Source organism: Lagenorhynchus albirostris, chromosome 6 (assembly GCF_949774975.1).
Source record: "Lagenorhynchus albirostris chromosome 6, mLagAlb1.1, whole genome shotgun sequence".
Taxonomy (NCBI): Eukaryota; Metazoa; Chordata; class Mammalia; order Artiodactyla; family Delphinidae; genus Lagenorhynchus; species Lagenorhynchus albirostris.
This window is the reverse complement of record NC_083100.1, coordinates 59,520,650-59,542,648: the sequence shown is the minus strand read 5'-3', so window position 1 is coordinate 59,542,648 and position 21,999 is coordinate 59,520,650. Positions and strand designations below refer to the sequence as shown.

At 41.3% G+C, this 21,999-nt stretch overlaps 1 protein-coding gene across 3 annotated transcripts in view; it reads left to right on the top strand.

Annotated features, from left to right (window-relative positions):
• The first annotated feature begins 473 nt into the window (after positions 1–473).
• The window catches only part of MAP3K20 (mitogen-activated protein kinase kinase kinase 20), a 173,042-nt gene continuing 151,516 nt past the window's right edge, over positions 474–21,999 (top strand). Inside the window, exons 1-2 of one of the 3 annotated variants that reach the window (XM_060152630.1) lie at positions 474–625; positions 13,455–13,647. In XM_060152630.1, the coding sequence (XP_060008613.1) occupies positions 13,489–13,647 (159 nt within the window). In that variant the 5' untranslated portion in view covers positions 474–625; positions 13,455–13,488. Of the gene's footprint in view, positions 626–666; positions 823–13,056; positions 13,287–13,454; positions 13,648–21,999 lie in introns of those variants that run through there. The other 2 variants (XM_060152631.1, XM_060152632.1) reach the window with 2 other exon arrangements.

The following is a 21,999-nucleotide window of genomic DNA, read 5'->3' as shown; positions in this document are numbered from 1 at the left end:
CCCATTTCCTCCACAGAACCGTCCTCCCCACTGACCATAACTTCTCTCCCCATACTGATTGCCACCTTTTGCTCACACCTGGAGCGGATTCTAGTCTCATCTGAACTCTGCTTTGCTAAAGTCATCAACCAGGGCAGCAGACCATGACCCTTCCTCAAAATTCCGTAGGTATCTACTGATGGTTCCACTGAGGCAGCCTTCAGCCCTACCTCCCCCGAAATATCTGTACACGTCGGTCGGTCCCCTTCCCAAGCAGATAATTAACATCTGTACGGCACGAAGGAGCCTCCCGTGTCTTTGTATCCCAGCGCCTTTTTCATAGTAAATGTTTGTTGATAAGGATGAGTTGAGGGAATACGTGGTGTTAACTTGTTAAAAAGATGGGAAGGCACAAAGGGAGGCAGAGGCATACCCCCTCTATCCGCGTCCCCGCCGTATGGGGTTCGGTCTGTGGGGTGCGGTGGCCTGGGAGGGTCCCAGGGCGCGCGGCGCAAGGTGCCCTCGGGGTGCAGCCTGGGAGCCCGAGCGCCCGCCCCCGCCTAGCTGTCTGGAGCTTCTGCGCTGCGGCCGCGCCGGCTGGCGTGTGGGGCGCGGACAGGGAGGCCCGGCCGTTCCGCGCTCAGAGGTAGGTGGTGCTGTTGCCGTGACTGTCTTCCTCATTGGCGCGGGCGGAGACGCGGAATGTTCAACTCCTGACTCGGGCGGAAAGCGTGGGAGCCGACCCGGCCGCAGTCCTCTCGAACCCCGACCGCCGCCCCTGCCCTCGCCGCGCGCGGGGCCTCGGCGCCCCCGGCTGCTGCTCGCGCCCGGCCCGGGAGCCAGGTAAGGGGCCAGGCCAGAGGCTGCGGGGGTGAGGGTGCGGAGCAGGCCCGCCGCGATCGCGACTCGTCCTGGCGTCGCGGGCCCAGGCCCTGCCGGGGTCAGGGCCTCCACGGAGCACCCCTGCCCGACACGGAGCTGGCGTCCCCGGTTCCCGCGCCCTTGCGCGGCCGGGAAGCGGCTCGGGAAGTTCGCACGGGTCCCAGGCAGAAGTTGGCGCCGGGAAAAGCGGGGCGCAGCCGGAGAGACTCTGGTGGTCTCGGCCCCGGCGGGCGGCGCCTCCCGGCCGCCGCTCCCCTGCCCGGACGTGGAGCACCGGCCTCGCCGGGGGTGACCCGGGCGTCTCTCGAGAGACGAGGCGCGAATCTCCCAAATCAGCGCAGGGTGCAGGCCACTTCCCGGCAGAGGTGCTTGCGTGCGAGGAGAGGCCAGTAACTTCTGCTTTCCTGCCGGCCGTCCCGGGAGCTCGCCTCCCGCCCAGAGCGGCGGCTCCTGCACTGCCCCGGGCAGCGTGGAGCTCGTGCCTTCCGCGGGCGTCGGGGTGGCCGCTTTGCCGACCGGGTGGCGTCCCCGGGTTCCTGGGCTCGGGGTCCTGCACCAGGGCGGAGGTGAAGGCTGAGGCGGCCGCCACCCCTCGCTTGCTCCTGACAGCTTGCAGACAAACTTTAATCCAAAACTGGCCGGAGGACATTGAATTTCCTACAAAATGGGGCAATCGTTAGATTGTTGAAAATGTATGTTTCTGATGCGCCTCTGGGTCTTGGATAAGCAGTGTTTATGGGGAAACTTAATTACTAGTTTTGTTAGTTTCTTTAATAATGAAAGCAACATCATTTAGTGTCCTATTCCAGTGATATTACAATAAACAGCTTCTTATGTATGATAGTGTATTAGAATGGACTTACAGAATTAATTCTATGATTTTTGAGCTACGGTGGTTGTTAAAGTATATCCATATTTTTAACCTTAAAGCTGTTTTAGGAGAGCCTTCTTGCTTTCCTGACCTCCGTTGAAGTGAACAGCTAGGATTCAGTGGAACCAAACCTACAGACACATTTAGACAAAAAATAAACAAGCAATCCAAGAAAGTTAGTGTCTTCTTTGCAGTAGGCCCATCTCCACAATGAAATTTCATGTCGTTTTTTGATTTTCAAAAAATATGGGATGACTGCATTTTAATTATAGTTTTAGTCATTTGTGGAGCCTTTGTTTTATGTTCCTGCTACAATAGTGAGAGATTTGGGAGATTGTAAATGAATGCGAATTTAGTTTGTTTGGAAAGAGAGAATTAAGATAAAGAAACATGGTCTTTTAGAGCAATGTGTACTGTTTATTTTAATCTTTCAGAATTTAATTTTTATTATAACTTTTTTGAGATTATTATGGGAATTTTTTTAAACTGGAAAATACTGTTTATATCAAAAGTTTTAGTGGTAATAATTCCAGAGTAAATGACCATAATGGCAAGGACATTTTTTTCTTGTCTAGGAAAGCAAATAGATGATTGATCTCTTTTTCTTATTCTTTTGGGGAACACATAAGGACAAATCAAAGAGAAAGAGAGAAATATCCAAATATTAAGCACTGAGGATTTGGATCTAAAAATGGATGGTCAAAGATCTTGGGAACTCAGGGACCTTCTTGCCAAATAAGGAAACTTGGCAGGCTAAGCTGTGTATTTTAAGTTAGCACAAGAGTGAGTGTTATTGGCAGTATATTGGCTGAGTGCCTATCCGGAATGAGCAGTGAAACTGATAGGGCTACAAAATTATAAACAGGAGTTAACAGGGGCATGAAGTGAATAATCTAGTCATCAGAGAAAACACTGGAGAAATTACAGTGATGTTTCATGAAAAGGGGTCAGACATGGAGTGAAACTATTTGTGTGGAGTGAAAGAGAAAAGTGGTCAGTTGATTTTAGAAATTGATGGATTCAGAAAAAAGAAAGGAGAGAATCAATGATTTTTTTTTAAAACCAGAAAAGGATGTTTGTAGTGATATAGGCCTTCTTGGAATAAGATAGCCTTATATCTGTATCCAGAGATGCTGGAAATAAAAATCAATTTGGATCATTTGTTTTCCATTTTATTCTACCCAGGACAGATTGACAGGGAGGGTGTCTTGTCTATCTACATGTAATAGGAACAGCGAAGGCACCTTTTGGTCTTACTGCAGGGAAGATTTAGGCTACTTTTGTGGCTGTTAACCTTGCCCCACTACACACAAATAAGCAAACTTCCAGCTGTGACCATAAAACTGTACCTGTTAAGGAAAGAGAGCTATAAATGCTAGAGCTTAGATTGGTTTGACTGATACCTGGGTGCTTTTGTGTCAGACCCTCCTACAGACAGCTGAACCATCGATTATGCCCTAATAGCAGTTAAGTAATCCCAACACAGTAGAAGATTCTGTGAGAACAAAGCAGCCACGCATTTGACACCCTGACCCCGGCATCCCATTAAAGCCTCAAATTGAACTTTAGGTGGATGGTAAGCAATCTAGTAATTACTATAATAAGAAAAGAGATTGTTTAAAGAAAAAAAGGCAAATTAGAAGGAGGAGGCAGAATGATATAGTGGAAAAAAGACATGATCTGGTGGAAAAAATGATATGACTTTGAAGTCAGACCTGAATTTGAATTTCAGTTGTGTCACTTTAAGATAGGTAGTTGGCTTGGGCAACTTTTACATGGTTGATCCTCAGTTTCCTCACATGCAAACTGAGGACAGTAATCCCTGCTTCATAAGCAGAAGGATATGAGACAGCACATGGAAATGCTTGAGCCAGTGCCAGGAACTTTAGCCACCATCACTGAGTGGTAGAGAAGGGGTTTTCCACACTCTCAATTTATACACAGAGAAAGCTGCCTGTCTCACCTGTTCCCAGCTAAGGCTTGCCCTTGGTAGCCTGCCCTGTTCCCAAATCATACTTACGTGTGTATGTAGGGCTAGGAGGTTTTCATAGCTATCCTCCTGCTTTGCACATAAGGATTTCTAAAGCAGCTCTGTGCGTACCTCTGTTTGTAATATTCTTGGGGGGAGAATCTGAAAATTAGTGCATTTATATTTGAACAGTTTGGGAGCTGTAGGAATGGTGCAAGATTATGACCTAGAAGACCAACATTGACCATTCTTACAGCCGATTTTGAGCACAGATTGCCTTCAGGGACCAACATTCTTCTCTGTGGACTCATCTCTGGACTTCCATAGAGGAAAACCAAAAAGAGAAGGCAAAGATCACTGCCTAAAGGTCATGGAGTAAATCTTTGCTTATTAAACTTTTCTACCAAAAGTGGGGAAGAACGTATTCCTTCAGGGATCTGTAAGTATAGCCATAAATACCCCTAGTGTAAGCAAGCACTTTTTTTCGAATCTTGCATTTAATCTTAAAAATTCATGTGACTTTGGCGTTGTCTTCTGTACTGTTTGACTTTATTGAACAAACCAATACAAACAGACATTAAGCAAGCTTATTCCTCCAAATCTTAAAATCGCTGATGTAAGACGTGTGTTTATTCGTACATCTTCTGCTCAGAACTGGGTACTCCACCTGTGGGCTAACCCACATTTGAGGAGCATGGTCCTGGTTCTGGTAAATGGTACCGGCACCATTCTGCTTCATAGACCAGCCTGCCACGTGGGGTAATGCAATTCCATTATGCTGAGAAAAGAATGGGGGTAGATCATCATCCAAAGAGTTTTTTTTTTTTTCCTGTGGTCATACTGTGGCTTTTGAGGTCAGCAGAGCTCTTTGCTTTGGAAGTCAAGAGGAGGGGGGGAGGATAGTTGTAGGATAGAAGTCTGAAATATGGCTCTCACCTTCTCAGCCAGTTTGGGAGGAGAAATTTAGGAGGATGCCCAGTCATCTCCATTATCCCCATTGCTGGTATTGATCACTGTGTTCCTCCACAAGCGAGGGGGCTCTCAGTGTCAGGTTCATGACTGTATCCCTAAGAAGGGAAGGGAGAGGTCAGTCATGGTGTACTCATAGGGTTGGAGTGGATCTTTGTGAAACGAGTCATTCTGCTTTCGTCGTCTCCTATCCACATTCCCGTTCAACACTCTCAGTGATGGAGGACGCACTACTAAACAGGGTGGTGTATTTCCTTGTTAGGCAGCTCTAATAACCCAGAATTCTTTCTGTAACTTTTGTCCACAGATAGCGTTGCCTCTGGCTCGGTGATACATACTACAGAGTCTTCCTTTGGTCTTATCTAGTTTTAATGTCCCCATTTTTTTTTTTCATGTTACATCAAGGTTACCAGTTTTTAACTCTCATGTTTCCCTTTCTCAGGGAACCTTCATTCTAGGTTTGTCCAAAATTGTACTGTTTGTTAGCAGCCGGGAAGGTGAGATACTTTCTGTGTGACAGCAAACTGTTCTAGAGTAGAAATAAAAGCTGAGTGGCAGCAGGATCTAGGGATGCATGGGCCTGCTGACTGAATAAGCCGTGTTTACTCACCACGCTTTCTCCCCTACCCTCACCCGTATCCCCAAACACCTGTGTGTTCCTCTTCCAGCCAGCCCATAGAAATGTGCCCTCTCCATGCTCCTTTGTTTTAGTCAGACTCTGGCCCCATTCTCTTCCTCATGCCTCCAGTCATTCAACACTAGAAGCTTCTAATCATTCGACACGAGAAGCCCGTGCAGTGACCCATGTCCTGGATTGTACCTACTTCGAGTTTCCTAGTTGGGCTTCTGTTTGAGCACAGACATATTTACACACGGCATTTCTGTGGCATAAGTGCCCCTGCCCCCTACATTCCTGTTCCTCCTCTATTTTGCTTCTCATAACAACATTTCTGGCAAGAAAAGTATGTCATGGAAGTCTCTTTTCATTAACTGAAGTATTAAAGTACAAATAATGTCTCATTTAATTAGTTCATTTTAATTTTAACCTGTGCTTTAACTAGAGAGTTCTGTGTTATTTATGTGATAAAGGAGCGAGGGGAAAAAAAAAGTGAAACAATAGCTTTTCTGTTTTTTTAGACTCTTGAAGTTGGCTTCTCTCAGATATCCATGACTGAAGATCCTCTTCACTGAGCCCAGCAACCTATTCTAGACAAGACAGTCTGCTTTCTGGTAGCAGCCTTGGAGGAAGGAAGGACGTAGCTACAGTAGACACAATACTAGTTAGTTCTATTCATACCCAGTCTCTAGCTAGTCTTACAGATCTTATCTATCATAGCAGAACAGCAGTCCTGCTCAGGAACAGAATCTTTGAATCTTTGACCTTGGTGTTATAAACAAATACATCAAACCAGAGCTTTCCCCATTTTTTTGAAGATAAGACTTGCAGAAAAAATAAATAATTGCAGACCTGCAATCCAAGTGGTATTGTTTTTATGTACATGGTGATGAAGCACATTTTTATTAGTTTATTCTGTGTTAAGGAGGCTGAAATAATACTAGCATAAATAAATATTAGGGCAGTGAGCTTGGCAAAAGAATTTACTGAGGGGTTTTGGGGGTTTTTTTTGTCATATTCAGGTCATGACAAAACAAATGATTTTTTTCTTCTATATTGTATCAGAAAATAGACTTTTAACTTTTGTGAAGAGAGGAAGAAGAGTAGTATAAATTAGGGGTAGAAAATGATCTGAGTTGAGAAATAATAGCCCTGTATAAACCTAAAAGATAGAAAAATCCAGAAAAAGTCCAAAGTTCTTTTCTAATAAAACTAATCCTTTTATAAGTAGATTTAATTTTTTTTAAATTAAGATTTGCAAGTATCTTGAGTCTATTTGATATGCAGTAGATAAGATCTGAAAGAAGATAAGGGCCACCACAGAAATGTATACTCTTAAGACCCTTCCAAAGTGAGGGCTATAATTGACTAAATAGGTCCCAGAAACTCTAGTATCTAAAAAGTGCCCAAAAATAAAAGTATTGTCTTTTAATAACTTAAATATTCTCCTTATGAAAAAAAATGTTTAAAAGAAAATTATATTACTAAGAAGATAGATCTTGCAAAAATGGCCAAAACCAAGAGCAGCAACTAGAGGAGTGAGGGAAAAAAAATAAAACGTACACAAAGAAGCTCACAAAATAGGGATTTAAGGATCAACAATACATTATTTATAGTTGTTCGGCAAAACTAATGAAGATATAATATAAAACAATTCTGAAAACAGGAGAGGAAAACTGTTGAGGAAAGCATACCTAACTACAAAGGCTGAAAAAATAGATGGTTAAATATGATATCAAGATTTCTTAAAATAATTAAAGAACCATAGTTTCCATTTATTGAGTATTATATACTGGGTGCTGGGCACTGTGCAAGGCCTTTCACAGCATCTGCCACTTCTCAACAACTACACAGAATGGGTATTACTGCCAGTGAGAAAGCTGAGGCCGGAGAGGCTCAGTGCCCTGCCCAAGGCCTGGCGGCAAGTCAGTTCAGATTTGCTACTAGAGCTGTCGAACTGGGGTCTTTCCCCTGGATCATGCTGTGTCCGTGTTGAAATATCTGTTACTTGGAGGTGAGACTTAAAGAAGTCAAATAATACTGTTCAAACTTGATAGCTTTTGGACTATCAATTTTGAGACACATGGTAACAGAATGGATATTTCCTTTATTGGGTCTGGAAATGCCATGGTCTGAGAAAAGTGATTGATTCAAGGTTACTGAGAAGTAGAGGCAGAGTTCTAACTCACATCTATCTAATTCTAAATTTGTGGGGTTTTTTTTCTTTTTTTAAAATCCAGGGCAAAAGTCCATTTTTTGGATTGGAAAGCTGAAAACTTTAAAAAGTAAAACAATACTCCCTGTAAGGTTTTTTTTCTTCCTCCCTATAGTTCTACTTTTGATAATTACCTGATAGTACTATATATGCTTTCAGCAATTAATAGTTTAAAAATATTTGAAAATTTTAATGTAAGGAAATTTTTTTTTTTTTGGCCACGCCCTGTGGCTTGCAAGATGTTAGTTCTCCGACCAGGGATTGAACCCAGGGCCCGGGCAGTGAAAGTGCAGAGTCCTAACCACTGGACGGCCGGGCAGTTTCCTAAGGAACTAAGGCAGTTTCCTAAGTTTCCTAAGGAATTTTTAAAGATAAAAATTTTAAAAAAAATTAGTCTTACTACTCAAGTACTCAAATGATTGGATTCAACCACTGAGTTAGTGATTTTCAATATTTTCAGAGTTCTGACACCCTCTTATACATTTTTGTGATATCCCTGTTCTAACTTACCCTTCAGTGCTCTGTGATAGATACTTATCATTAAAATTTAAAACAGCTTTGAGAGTTTATGAAACCAAAGTTAGGATGCTACAAAATTAGGACTGGGGGCTTCCCTGGTGGCGCAGTGGTTGAGAGTCCGCCTGCCTATGCAGAGGACACGGGTTCGTGCCCCTGTCTGGGAAGATCCCACATGCCGAGGAGCAGCTGGGCCTGTGAGCCATGGCTGCTGAGCCTGTGTGTCCGGAGCCTGTGCTCCGCAACGGGAGAGGCCACAACAGTGAGAGGCCCACATACCGCAAAAAAAAAAAAAAAAAAAAAAAAATTAGGACTGGGAATTATTGCATGGAGAAAAATTGCCTTTCTTGTGTAAAAGCAATTGTTTTAACATGGTGGGATGAAAACATCATTTGATTGGGTATACTATGTAAATACATTTATATAGATGACTCTTATTAAATTCTAGTCTATTCATTGGAGAATACACCTGAAAAATTAGAACGTAATTTCATCAGGTAGCAGTCTTCCCCAAGATGCTCGAAGTATGATTAATCAGCAACTCAGTTTATCCATTCTTCTGGTCATAAGTTGATCCTCTTAGAATAACGATTTTAAAGGAGAGAAAGCTCAAAGGGAAAAGTAAATATATGTGGTCAGACAGTCACATAGATGGCAGTGGGAATCTCAGTCAGGTTTTTCAGCTATGTCCATGATGCTTTGCCACGCTCACTGGAGTTAAAACCTGTATTCATACACCCCAGAATTGTTAGTCTCTTTGGTAATCAGATGGGACCTAATTTTTTATGGTCTCAGTAAAACCCTCAAGTAATTATATAGTTCCGTTCCTACATAGCCAGTTTCCAAAAGGCAGGATGTATCACCAAAGGCAGGATGAGTAACAGTGATTCTGGGAAGAGCTGACTGGTTGCCTCATCTCAGGGTGAAGATCCTGGAGAACTGTGCTTCTCAGAGGTCAGCCTCCCTCTGGCACCCCTGGGTCAGTTTCAAGTGGGACTGATCCTGCCTCAGTTCATCCACATTCCCTGGACTTGCTCCGCACCAGAGGGTTCAGACTTATTCATATTGATCTCATCCTGGTTCCGATCTGTTTGTTCTGGAAGGATTTCTTCCCTCCCCCTCCTCCTCTTCCCCTCCTCCAGACTCAGAGACACCTAATCCTGAAGACCCAAATGTACTGTTCTCAGTCTCCCAAGAAGCCCAGGCAGCTGTTTCCAAATCAGGATTTGCTTCGGATTCCTCTGGGGGCCACTTATGAAAACTATAGTTCTCAGATTTTACTTAATCTGATTGGAATCTTTCCAGCTGCAAAAGGCATAACAGGAATAGCCAGAAATTATTTATTCGTTTATTTATTCATTCATTCATTCAATACACACTTTTTAATGGAAAAGGTGTGATGCACCTAGCTGCGTAGTAGGTGCTGAAGATCCAGGTGTAAATAGAAACGTGTCTTGCCTTTAAAGAATGTGAAGTCTGGTGGGAAGTAAGTGGGAATGATGAACGGATAAAAAGAGGGGCTGTGGTACAGGAGAATTAACTCTGCTCGTGAGGCCCAGAGGAGGTGGTCAGGGACATCGCTGGGCAGGGAAAGGCATTCTAAGCAGAGACACTAGCCTGTGCAGAGGTGTGGAGATGTGAAAGCGTGTACTGGCAACTGCAAATCAGTCCTCCTGCGTGTCTGGGGAGGGAAGAGACAAGAAGTAAAAGTGGCTATAAGTGGTGAAGGAAGCTCACAAGGAAATTTCCTGGAATTAAAAGACATGAGTCACAGACGGAGAGTATACTGAGTATCCCACCAGTGAATGAAAAAGACTCACCTCTAAGCATATCCTATTAATTTCAGGATTCCAGGGATGACTACAAGGTCCTAAAAGCTTTCAAAAAGGAAAAAAATAATGTAAAAAGAATTAATAACCAGAGTAGCTTCAGGCTGCTCTACAGACACATTAGAAACTAGATGGGTATGAGGTAATATTGTACTTTGGAAATTATAAGGAGATTATTTCCTATCTGTAATTCCATACTACCAATCAAGACATTTTAAGACATACAGATTCTCCCAAAAAATTGCATCCTGGGCACTCTGTTCAGGTAGCTAATGGGAGATGGTACACTGTCAAAGTAAGGGAATAAACCAAGAAAGAGAAACCAGGAGATCCAAGGACAGGCGTTCCCAGAGAGGAAAAGGTGAAGGAAATGCTGAGAATGATGGGGAAGGGAAGTCCCAGTCAAGTCTGGCCTAGAGCAGCTATTCCAGCTAGATTGCCTGACGTTGAAGGGTATAGCAGGAATGTCTCCAAGAGAAAATGGAACACCCCACCCCTGCCAAATTACCCGATGTTTTTACTTTATTGAGAGGAGTTTTGCAGTTCTTGGGAGAGTTTGATGAGGTGAATACGTTTTAGGTGTATAAAAAGCTAAGCAGGGCTTACCTGGTGGTGCAGTGGTTGAGAGTCCGCCTGCCGATGCAGGGGACACGGGTTCGTGCCCCGGTCCGGGAAGATCCCACATGCCGCGAAGCGGCTGGGCCCGTGAGCCATGGCCGCTGAGCCTGCGCGTCCGGAGCCTGTGCTCCGCAACTGGAGAGGCCGCAACAGTGAGAGGCCCGCGTACCACAAAAAAAAAAAAAAAAAAATCTAAGCAAACAACGAAAACAAAAACAGAACAACTAGTAACTCTGGGAGAAAGAAAAAATTATCCAAGAAAGGAAAATTCATTAAGTCCTGCTCAGCACTCTTGGGAATAATGTTTACTTTGTCAGACTACTGTAAACAGTGAATATTGACTTAACCAAACGTTACAGTAGAGTTGGATGCTGGGAGGATTGGGCAAGTGTGACATATTTGTATGTAAGGGGGTAAAGGATGGGATATGAGAACTAAATCCTTATCTTCCACAGGGAGAAGTTAATAGGTAATAACTAAAATGGGACAATCAGGAATTAGCAATATAAAGACATTTTTAGAAATATAGATATAAAAATATCATATGAAATATAAATATCAGAATAAAACCCTAAGTGAGTTGAAATTAGTTCCCTCTGAAGAGAGAATTGGTGTGGGGAGGGAGGGGAAAGGAGAGTTTTATTTTTTTTATAAAAATAAAAGTGAATAATAAAAATATAGTGTCTATAATACTTAACACTGAGGAACTCTTGCAAGTGGTGTTTTCCATTTTGTTGAACAAACTTCTTTTTTCATCTTTATTTTTAGTTTTAATGACATTTTCTTTTTTTATTAATTTTTATTGGAGTATGGTTGCTTTACAATGTTGTGTTAGTTTCTACTGTACAGCAAAGTGAATCAGCTATACGTATACATATGTCCCCTCTTTTTTGGATTTCCTTCCCATTTAGGTCACCACAGAGCATTAAGTAGAGTTCCCTGTTTAGTTATCTATTTTATACATAACATCGATAGTGTATATATGTCAGTCCCAATCTCCCAATTCCTCCTACCGCCCCTTCCTCCTTGGTATCCATACATTTTGTTTTCTATGTTTGTTGAACAAACTTTTTGCAGATAAGAACAAATTTGCATGTTCTGTGTACCTACCTTTGGCACATTCTTAAATTTTCTTTTTTTTTTGGCCTTCTTTTCTGTAATTAGCTAAATATGAATTTAAGCAAAAGTAAGGTAATTTGTTGACTCAGATAGGTACAGACTGTATCTGGATACTATGTTTATTTATGTAGACGCTAAGCTATCTTTTAAAGTGCAGAGGATAAACAATCCTCTCTCTTGCCTTCTTCCCAAAGTAGAGCTGAGTTTGGCTTCTGTTAAGAAATCAGCATTCTTCAGTGACCTGATGTTCCTAAAATGGGATGGCTGCACGTTAAGATCTCTGAGCTTACTGTGTACATCCCTCTGCAAAGCTGCAAGTTGTTTAAGAAGAAATTTTGTCAATCTGTATAGGTGCAAACTGCCTCCCTCCACCCTTTTCTTTGGAAAATAATCAAACTCCACAGAAAAATGGAAAGAGTAGTAAAACGCCCATATAACTTTCACCTAGATTCACCAGTTCTTAACATTTTGCTGCATTTGCCTCCTTCCTTTCTATACCCATTCACTTTTTTCGGAGGGTGAGGGGGAATTGAACCATTTTCAATTAACTTGGAGGTATCATACTTTAATACATCACCCACTATATCTTTCAAGAGCAAGGACATCCTTCTACAAAACCAAAATACCATTACTTGCCACGGATAAAATAATATTATCTAATATATAGTTAATATTCAGATTTCCCTAAAATCTTAATAACTTCTGTAGTTTTGGTGGGGGGGATCCACAATCTAGTCAGTGATTATGCATTGCATTTAGTCATCATATTTAAGTCCTCTGTGTGCTGTAAGTTTCTCTGCTTTTTTTTTTTTTAATCTTTCATGACATTGACAATTATGAGGACCCCAGGGGAGTTGTTTTGTAGAATGTCCTGTACATATGGATTCGTCTTTTTGCTCCCTCATTATAAGATTCTGATTTACAGTTTGGGAAGAATATGTATACAAACTTTTTTTATCCATCTGCTTTTCATGCAAGTTCAAAACTTTAGACCCTCGTTTTCTTGTTTGTATGTTTTTGTTTTGTTTTTCCTGCTAATCTGTGGTTTGGTATAGGGTGTGAAGAATGACCCCTTACCTGGAGAATAGTAAAACTCCTTAGACTGCAGAAAATATCACTGTAATAATCCCTGGGAGAGGTAATCAGTTCCTCTGGAAACAAGCATAATATTTTTTAAAAAACATTCTTGGCAGAGTTCTCTGGATGACGTAATATATTTTGTAATCAAGGGCAAATTTTCTGCTCTTTAATTAAGTTCTGCTCCAGGATACAATCCAGGGAGCCACTTCTGCAAAACACTTGGCCAGCTCTTCTTCCATCCCGAAGCTGACCGCTTGCTTTTGAAATCCCAACACTGAATGCGCGTTCAGTCTGCAGCATCTGGGCCCTCCTGTGCCGGCGTGCTCAGATGCTTAGGTTATGTATATTTTGTGTGAAGTGAGTACAACACGGGGAGATGGCGTGCCTCAGATGCCAGAAGAGCTGTGCAAGCCTGCTGCTGAGGGCATGCTTCCCGTTTGTTGGGGCTTTGGGGAAGGAGACCTGGTGACACAGTAGCCTTTAGGCAGAGCTGCTTGGGATGTGCAGGAAGTGGTGCTGCAGGCTTTGTCGGTGGGGGCGTGGGAATCTGAGCCATTTCTCTGCGGACAGCTGTGTTTCAGAGTCTGGACAAGTTGCTGTTGAATTTTGCATGGGCTGCCAGGGTAAGTGTTTTCATGTTGATTTGCTTATACTCTTGCTTTTCTTCCTCCTAAGTCATCAGGCCCTTTCTGGAAGTGCTGCAGGACTTGGTATACGTTAGCTAAAGTGGAATACAGAGGTTTCATTCTAATATGTTTCTAATCCAACTTTCTCTTCCTTTCCCTCTATAGATTTCGTGGAAGTATAATACTTTGTCATTATGAGATGTCGTCTCTCGGTACCTCCTTTGTGCAAATTAAATTTGATGACTTGCAGTTTTTCGAAAACTGCGGTGGAGGAAGTTTCGGGAGCGTCTATCGAGCCAAATGGATATCACAGGACAAGGAGGTGGCTGTAAAGAAGCTACTCAAGATAGAGAAAGAGGTAAGGTCTTTTCCTGCTATCAGAAGTGGTCGCGATAGCACTTATGTAAGCTTTTCAACCTGGAGTCAGAGGTCTCAGGCTGCCAGGGACCTAGCAGAGCCTTTGGGGTTGATCTGTGAGGCCGTTTCCCAGTTTCCATTCTGGGAGCTCCATAAATAGCAACCAATGCCACGTGTGCTGGGGGTTGAATTTTACTAGGGGTCATCTGAACTGAGAGGATTTCTTTCCATGGCGTGAAAGACCGAATGTTCCCTGAGCTCTCGTCCAGGGGAGGTGAGCTTTCAGGCCTTCCCAGGCTTCAGGCTTTTCCCTGGGTCAGCCAAGAGGGGTCAGTAAAGAGTAGTGTGTAAAGTTTTCAGCCCCTTTCCATTTTCTGTCCATTAATTTGTGGTCCTCAGGAGTTGTCTTTTGAAAAACAAAAAGCATTATTTTTCTACTGAAATATAAGCAATACCAGCTTCTTGCATTTCACCTCTACTTGAAGCCCAAAGTGATGGACTTTGTTTAATAAAGATGCTAGGCAGAGAGCTGGCCTAGTTGTAAAATGGGAAAAAGGTCTTAACTTTCAGAGTCCGGGGTTTGTGCTGGTCCTAGTCAAGCCCAAAACTTATACACAGGCCCTTTATCTTTCTTAGGAAAGTGACACATCATCCCCACATTCCGTTTGGTACCTAAACTCCACAATAAAGCTAGTTGTGGAGCTGACCTGCAGGGGCTCAGGGCATTGATAACTTTTAATAGTTACCCTCTGGAGTTTGCTTTGGACATTTCTACTTATGTCCTGTTTTGGCTTCTTATTGTTCTTTTCAGTATCTTTTTGAAGTGAACTTTTCCATAAACATCTTTTAATCTCCCTGAATGATTTCATTTTTTTCACTGACTGCTGCCAGTGAACCATAGCAATTGATTGGAGATGGAAACCCAAGTGGAAAGCACTATGTGGCCTTCCATCCCAGCACTGCTGTGTGACTGTGTAATCACCATCTGTGTTTCCGATTGTTGAAGCCAAGTCAGAAAGACTAAGATATCTCTGCCTTGGGGTATCTGTAGGTTGTGGAAAGCATTAAGAAGTGAGAGCTTTTAAAGCCAATGTGTGCCCCAAACCGAAGGGCACTATGTAGAAAAAGTTTCCTTCCCCTCATTTCTTGATCCACGAATTTTTAAAATAGTAGCCAAATAATAAAACCATTTCTTATTCTGGACTTGAACCTAGTTTTTTTATCTAGTGAACTCTTAAGCCCTTTACAGGCCAGCATTATTGTACCCATTCTGTAGGTTGGGAGATACAGCTTTGAGAAACAGGTTAAGCTGCCCCAGTAGGGGTAGGTGAAATCCAGGTCAGACCCCCTGTTCTCCAGTTTTTAACTCTGAAACCTCTAGCTGACCAGCTAAGAACAGAAAATAAACTAGTTCCATCAAATTTATATTCAAAGAAGTGTATAAGTATGCTAATATTTTTAAGCATCATGCAACTTCAGTACAATGAACATGTTCTTGTGTGATTGTTGGATGTGAGAAAGACTTTATGAGACATGAAATAGATTTTGATAGGAAGACAATAATTGCAACCCATTCACTCCACCCCCATCCATACCCAATACCTTTTTTTACTGTCTTTGACAAAGCCAGGAAAATGACATAGGAAAGCACAGGGGTGAAAACAGGACCTGGAAACTGCCAAATCCTGCTCTTGTGTAGATATTTAACCTGAGTATCGTTCAGAATTGGAGTTGATTACAGTAAACCGCAGGAGCGTACCTCATAAACTTCCAAGTAGGAAAGACAGAAACTCAGTGTCAGCTTTGGAGCTTGATTTAATCAGTGACTGTCCGTGATAAAGAGACATGGGAAGTTATTGCAAAGCATCCCCACACTTACTGACTTGACATGCGTTTAAGATGTAAATAATTTTGGCTAGAGGTTGGCAGTTATTGGAAAGGAAATATGCATTTCTTATGTGAATGTTTGTTATACTGTATGAACTATGTATTGCCTTGGTGGCTAGATGTTTTCTCAGTGAAAAGATAAAGGTAATAAGCTCTGGATTTTTTCCAATTTATAGATTCAGTCCTGTGTCACTTGGTCATTTTTGCCAATGAATTTTAGAAGTGATGGAACATTTACTAATATGTTGGTAGCTCGCTCATGGAACTCTTTAAGAATGACCTAAGGGCTTCCCTGGTGACGCAGTGGTTGAGAGTCCGCCTGCCGATGCAGGGGACACAGGTTCGTGCCCCGGTCTGGGAAGATCCCACATGCCGCGGAGTGGCTGGGCCCATGAGCCATGGCCGCTGAGCCTGCACGTCCAGAGCCTGTGCTCTGCAACGGGAGAGGCCACAACAGTGAGAGGCCTGCGTACCGCAAAAAAAAAAAAAAAAAAAAAAAAAAAGAATGACCTAATATCTGATTAAATATGTGTTTTGTGAAAGGTGGAGAAAATATATTCAAAACTCTAACTCTGCTTATGTGAGGGTATAGAGGAATGCTATTTATTTTTGCTTTATTCGTAGACCTCTAGTTTAGTGAGTATATGTTACTTTTCTGATTTAGAAAAAAAGAAAGAAAATGGCATTTACTTAAAATCTTGGTAGTTCTTTAAAACTTAATTTTTTTGATATTCATCCATTTGTTTTAGTTTTTAGATTCCACATATAAGTGATAGCAACAGTATTTGATTTCTCTGACTTATTTCACTAAGCATAATACCCTCTAGGACCATCCATGTTGTTGCAAATGGCAAGATTTTCATTCTTTTTTATGGCTGAGTAGTATTCCATTGTGTACCTATACCACATCTTTATCCATTCATCTGTTGATGGACACTTAGGTTGCTTCCATATCTTATAAAACTTCATTTTTAAAAAACTTTTACACCTAGTGAAAAACTACAAGGATAGTACCATGAACTCTAGCATATCCTTCCCCTAAAATCATAACTAATTAACATTTTGCAACATTTGCTTTCTCTTTATATATTATTGATTTATATATATTCATACATATTTTAGTTTTTACTGAACATGAGAGTAAATTGCAGATGCTATGTTCCTTTATCCCTAAATACTTTAGCTTCTCCCAAGAACACAACTGTAATACAACTATCAAAACTTTTACCCATTGTATGAGTCTATTTTCAAATTTTGCCAATTGTCCCAGTAAAGGCTTTTTATGGCATTTTTTTCCCCAACCCAGTCCAGGATCACATACTTCAGGGGGATCCCCAGCCTCCAGGATCTAATGCCTGATGGTCTGAGGTGGAGCTGATTTAATAATAATAGAAATAAAGTGCACAATAAACGTAGTGCGCTTGAATCATCCCAAAACCACCCCCCACCCCCAGTCTGTGGAAAAATTGTCTTCCACGAAACTGGTCCCTGGTGCCAGAAAGGTTGGGGACCACTGACATACTGCATTTAGTGATATATCTACTTAGTCTGTTTTAATCTGTAACAGTTTTTCTGCCTTTCTTTGTCTTTTACACTTTGACATTTTTGAAGTGTGCTGGAAAGTTTTGTAGAATGTCCCTCATTTGGACTTTATCTGATTTTCCCTCCCTCTTGCCTAGTTTAAAGTTATGTAGTTTTGGTAAGAATGTTATATAGGACATGTGCCCCTGGTGTGTCTTAATGGAAGACCTCCGATGTCAGTTTGTCCCATTGTAGGTGATATTAATTTTGAACGCTTGATTAAGAGGGACTCACTCAATATCTCCCCAGTAAAATACCTGTTTTCTCTTTGTAATTAATAATTAAGCTATTGGTAGATACTTTGAGGTTATGTAAATATCTTCCCTCAACAAACACTGCCCAGTGTTTTTAGCATCCATTGACGATTCTTGTTCGAATCAAATATTGTGACAGTTACTGTGCAGGAAGCAAAAGGTTCTAGCATAAATGAGAGCCTTTCTTCCTTGTTTCCTTACTTTTCACTTATTCACTCATTCATTTATTTATTGCTTCATTGTAGACTTACAGATTCTTTCTCAAATTCAAAATGTTATAGTTCATTACTATCGTTATTCATTTTCATGCTTAAATTGTTCCCGATTTAGCAAGTAGGAGTCCCTTAAATTTGGCTCCTATGTCTTTTTGATACTTCTTCATCATTTTTTTAGCCTTTTCATACTCCCTGGCACAAAAAGATGTTCCAGTCTCAGTTAGTTCCATTCCTGGAGTCAGGTATTTCTTTAGGAAGCCCTGATTCAGGGTACCTGATTTGGGAGTATGATATTTAGAAACCAAGATTTGGGTACTAGGTTTGCTTATTGTAGACTCTTTTAAAAAGAGCCTTTGTTCTTCTGGGAGAAAGAATGGTTATAGATAAATTTTATTTATGGGAGCATTTAATTAAAATTTTAATATACATCTGTATAGCTATGATCTGTGATACACTCCTGTTAGAAATGTAAATTGATACATGTTTTGGAGAAGAGTTTAGCAAAATATATCAAAAATATTCAAATGTTTCCTTCCTTTGAGCCAGAAATCTTACTTCTAGGACTTTATCCTAAGGAAATAATCAGAGATATGCAGGAAGAAGGCTATATAGGTTGCTTATCTCAAATAAATAATGAAGAATTAGAAACAACTCAAGTGTCCTACAACAAATTATCTTTTAAATTATGCTACATCTTACCACCCTCCCAAAAAAGTAAATGTGAAAGATGATGGTTGTGTTAATTAACTTGATCTTGGGAATCCTTCACAATATACGTATGTATATTGACATCATCATGTTGTATACTTTAAATATATTACAATTCTACTTGTCAATTATACGTCAATAAAGATGAAAAAAAATTATGCTACATCTGTATAATGGAATTCCATTGCATTTGGAAGAATACTTAAAGAGCTAGGAAAATGCTCATAATATATTGCTAAGTGGTAAAAAAGTTACAAAATAAGGTATATAATATCATCCCAGGTGTCTGTGTGGTGTTTTTCTTTTTCTTATACTTTCTGTTGTTTTTCATATTTTTCTATGATGATCTCATATTTCTTTTTTAAGAACATAACACTTTTATTATGAAATTTTTCAAACATGAAGAAAAGTTGAAAGGGTAAAAATGAACATCTGTATGTCTGCCATCTAGGATCTGTTATTAACATAAATGCTTGCTTTATCACATGTATGTCTATGTATTCTTCCATCCATCAATCCATTTTGATGCATTGCAAGATAAACTGCAGGTGTCAATAGTTTCCCCTTAAATACTTCAGCATGCATATCATTACCAGAGTTCATTATGTGTTTGCAGTTCTGTTTTCTTTTAAGGTAAAATTTACATACAATGAAATACACGTATCACTAAGTTTTGACAAATGTAAACACAGTGTAACCCATATATTTACAGGAAAAAAACTCAAAAAAATCATAGCTCTGACAACCTTTGTTACTTTCTAAGGATGTTCAAGTGAATTAAGTTTTATAAACCTCTTTAGTCTGTCACAAATCACACATTTTTCAGTCTCAATATGTGCTTTCAAAATGTTTAATGTTTACTTCTACATTGCTTTCTCATAGCAGTGCTACAGGTTTTTCAGTGGTAATTTAGCTTGTTTTTGTTGGTTGCAGATTTACTTACAGAGCACTATTTATTTTTGTTACGAAAAGAAGTTTTCAACAGGAAAAAAATAATATGGTCTTAAGGGCATATACCAAAGGTAAGAAAAGAAGCCATTATTGTATCTTTTTGGTAAATTCCAGATGAGCTGAGATCAAGCCAAACTGCTTAGGCAGAAATTGAAGCAGGGAGTGGCGAGGGCAGAGGAAGACACTGTGGATCCCAGTGTCCTCTTTCCAACCACGTACCCAGAGGAGAGCAGTCCCCACATGAGTGGTTCATCAGCTTCACAGCATGAACCAGGCATGTCTGTTCCTGGTACTTTTTTCTGTCGGAGAGATGGAAACCTGCAAGCATTTGTGTTAACTTGAAATCTGTTGATATTTAACTGATGGTAGGAAACCGGATTTAAGTATGAGATATGAAGGAAACATGATTCCTTTTTATTTCCCCAAAAGAATGAAAAGGAAGCAGAATCCTCAAAAGGTGAAATATGAGGCTCCTTCTTCAATTGCCTTGACTTCTGCAAGTCCCCACTCCCTTTTTTTTTTTTTTTTTTTTTTTTTTTTTGCGATACGTGGGCCTCTCACTGTTGTGGCCTCTCCCGTTGCGGAGCACAGGCTCTGGACGCGCAGGCTCAGCGGCCATGGCTCACGGGCCCAGCCGCTCCGTGGCATGTGGGATCCTCCTGGACCGGGGCACGAACCTGTGTCCCCTGCATCGGCAGGCGGACTCTCAACCACTGCACCACCAGGGAAGCCCCCTACTCCCTTTATTAAAAAAATCTATTTTCCTACCAAATTTGATTGTTGTAGAAATGTTGAAAGCCAGATAAATTCAAGTTTCAAAACTTTCCCACAGTATAAATATTTATAGGTAAAGAGAGAAGATCAAAATATCAAAACTGATCATAAGAACAGGAACTCTCAGTAACTTTTTTATATAAAGGGGGAGATACCTGTGTGAGACAGAAAATACAATCTTGAAATTGACACAGAACTCAAAACTAAAAATGAGAGCTTTTATTATACAGACTTTATCAACATGTCAGCAATTAGTGCTTCACTAGAAGACTAGTTAATGTTGTTGTCATTTTATTAACTCTTGAGAGACCCTTTTTCCTCTTCTTTGCAGTTCTGTAGCTGACTTTTTATCAATGAATTATTACCTTTGCTTTAACTGTAGGAATGTGAGTTATTATTTAAGATAACCCCATGCAGAATTTTTCTGTCTGCAATCAGAATTTACCCGTTCTGCATTCTATTCTTTTAGGTCAGTGGTTCTCAAAGTGTGGCCCCTGGACCGGTAGCATCAGGCGTCACTTGGAAATTTGTTAGAAATGCAAATTCTTGGGCCTCACCCCACCCCTACTGAGTCGGAAACTCTGGGGTGTGGGGCTTGGCGATCTGTGCTGCAACAGGCTTCCCAGGTGTTTCTGATTGCTCACTGGAGCCTTAGGTTGTACCTAGCCAATCATGTCAAATACAGACGATCAGTATGTTGACTCCAGTTTGGAATTGCAGGTACTCAGTGAAACTGGTAGTGGAGAGATTGTTGTTGTTAGAGGCTTTCGAGACCCTTAAATTCACCGTGCTCAGGTGACCACCTGTGCACAGGCCCTGCTTGGCAATGTCACTGGGCATAATGAACTCAAGGCAGACTGAGGAATGGCAGGCAGACTGAGGAATGGCCGACAGACGGGAAACCTCAGGCAGATGCCCTGAGATTCCAAACCTTTTCCACTGGGGTTCTCACCTGACTTTCCAGCTTTGTCTTTCATTTTCTGACCTGAAACCACCTTCCCTTCTCGCCCCCTCCCCAACCGGGTCCAGCTGTGCTTCCATCCTGCTTTCCCATTTCTGTAACCTTGTCCACATTCTTTCCTTCACCTGTAATACCTTTGTTCTCTGCCTGAGCAGGTCCTACTCATTCTTCAGCTTTAATTTCTTCCTTCACTGTGAAACGTTCTCAGATCACACAAACGTAATTTTTCTCTTTTTCTTTTGAATTTATACCAGTTAGCACATGCGATTAAAACTGCCTCGTGGCTCTAGAAGTACTGTAAGGGAGGGCACTTAACTTTTCACATGAACATGCCACGTCTTCTCATCCGAAAAGTGGGGCTAATAACAGTACCTCCATCACAGGGTTGTCGAGAGGATGAGAGAACTTAACACGTATAAAATATCTAGAAGAGTGCTTGACACAGAGGAAGACTTGGGTGACTGTTAACTGTCGGTTATATCTTCACAACCATGCTCTAAAGTCAGGATAGCAGATAAGTGTCATGTTTTGTGAAAACTTCAATTTGTTGGTTCCTAGAACCTATGTTGAGAAGGGGTCAGAGGCCACGTTTACAGTCTGCAGGAAAAATCCATGGCAAGGCTCAGCATGAATGCAGAAGGGCAAGCATGTATATGCAAGTGTATGCAGCATCCCTGGTGAGAACTCTCCGAGGGCAAAAACAGCCGTTAACCATTGCCTTTGTTGCTGATGCTGTCACCATCCTGGTCATCATCACTGTACCAAGTACAGCTACCACTGTGAGCTGATCACTTGGTTAGGGGCTTTCCATCCTTGCCCTCTTCCTCTTCACAGTTGTGTTACAAGATTATAATCTCCATTTGATGGCTCAGAAACTAAGGCTCAGAGAGGTTAAGTAACCTGGCTAATATAAACAGCACCCTTCTTACCTGTCTCGCAGCACCTAGCACTGTGCCTTGCTCAGAGTCAAGTATTTATTCTTGGGATCATATCGCTGTAGATGTCCCTCTCATTCTCATCCA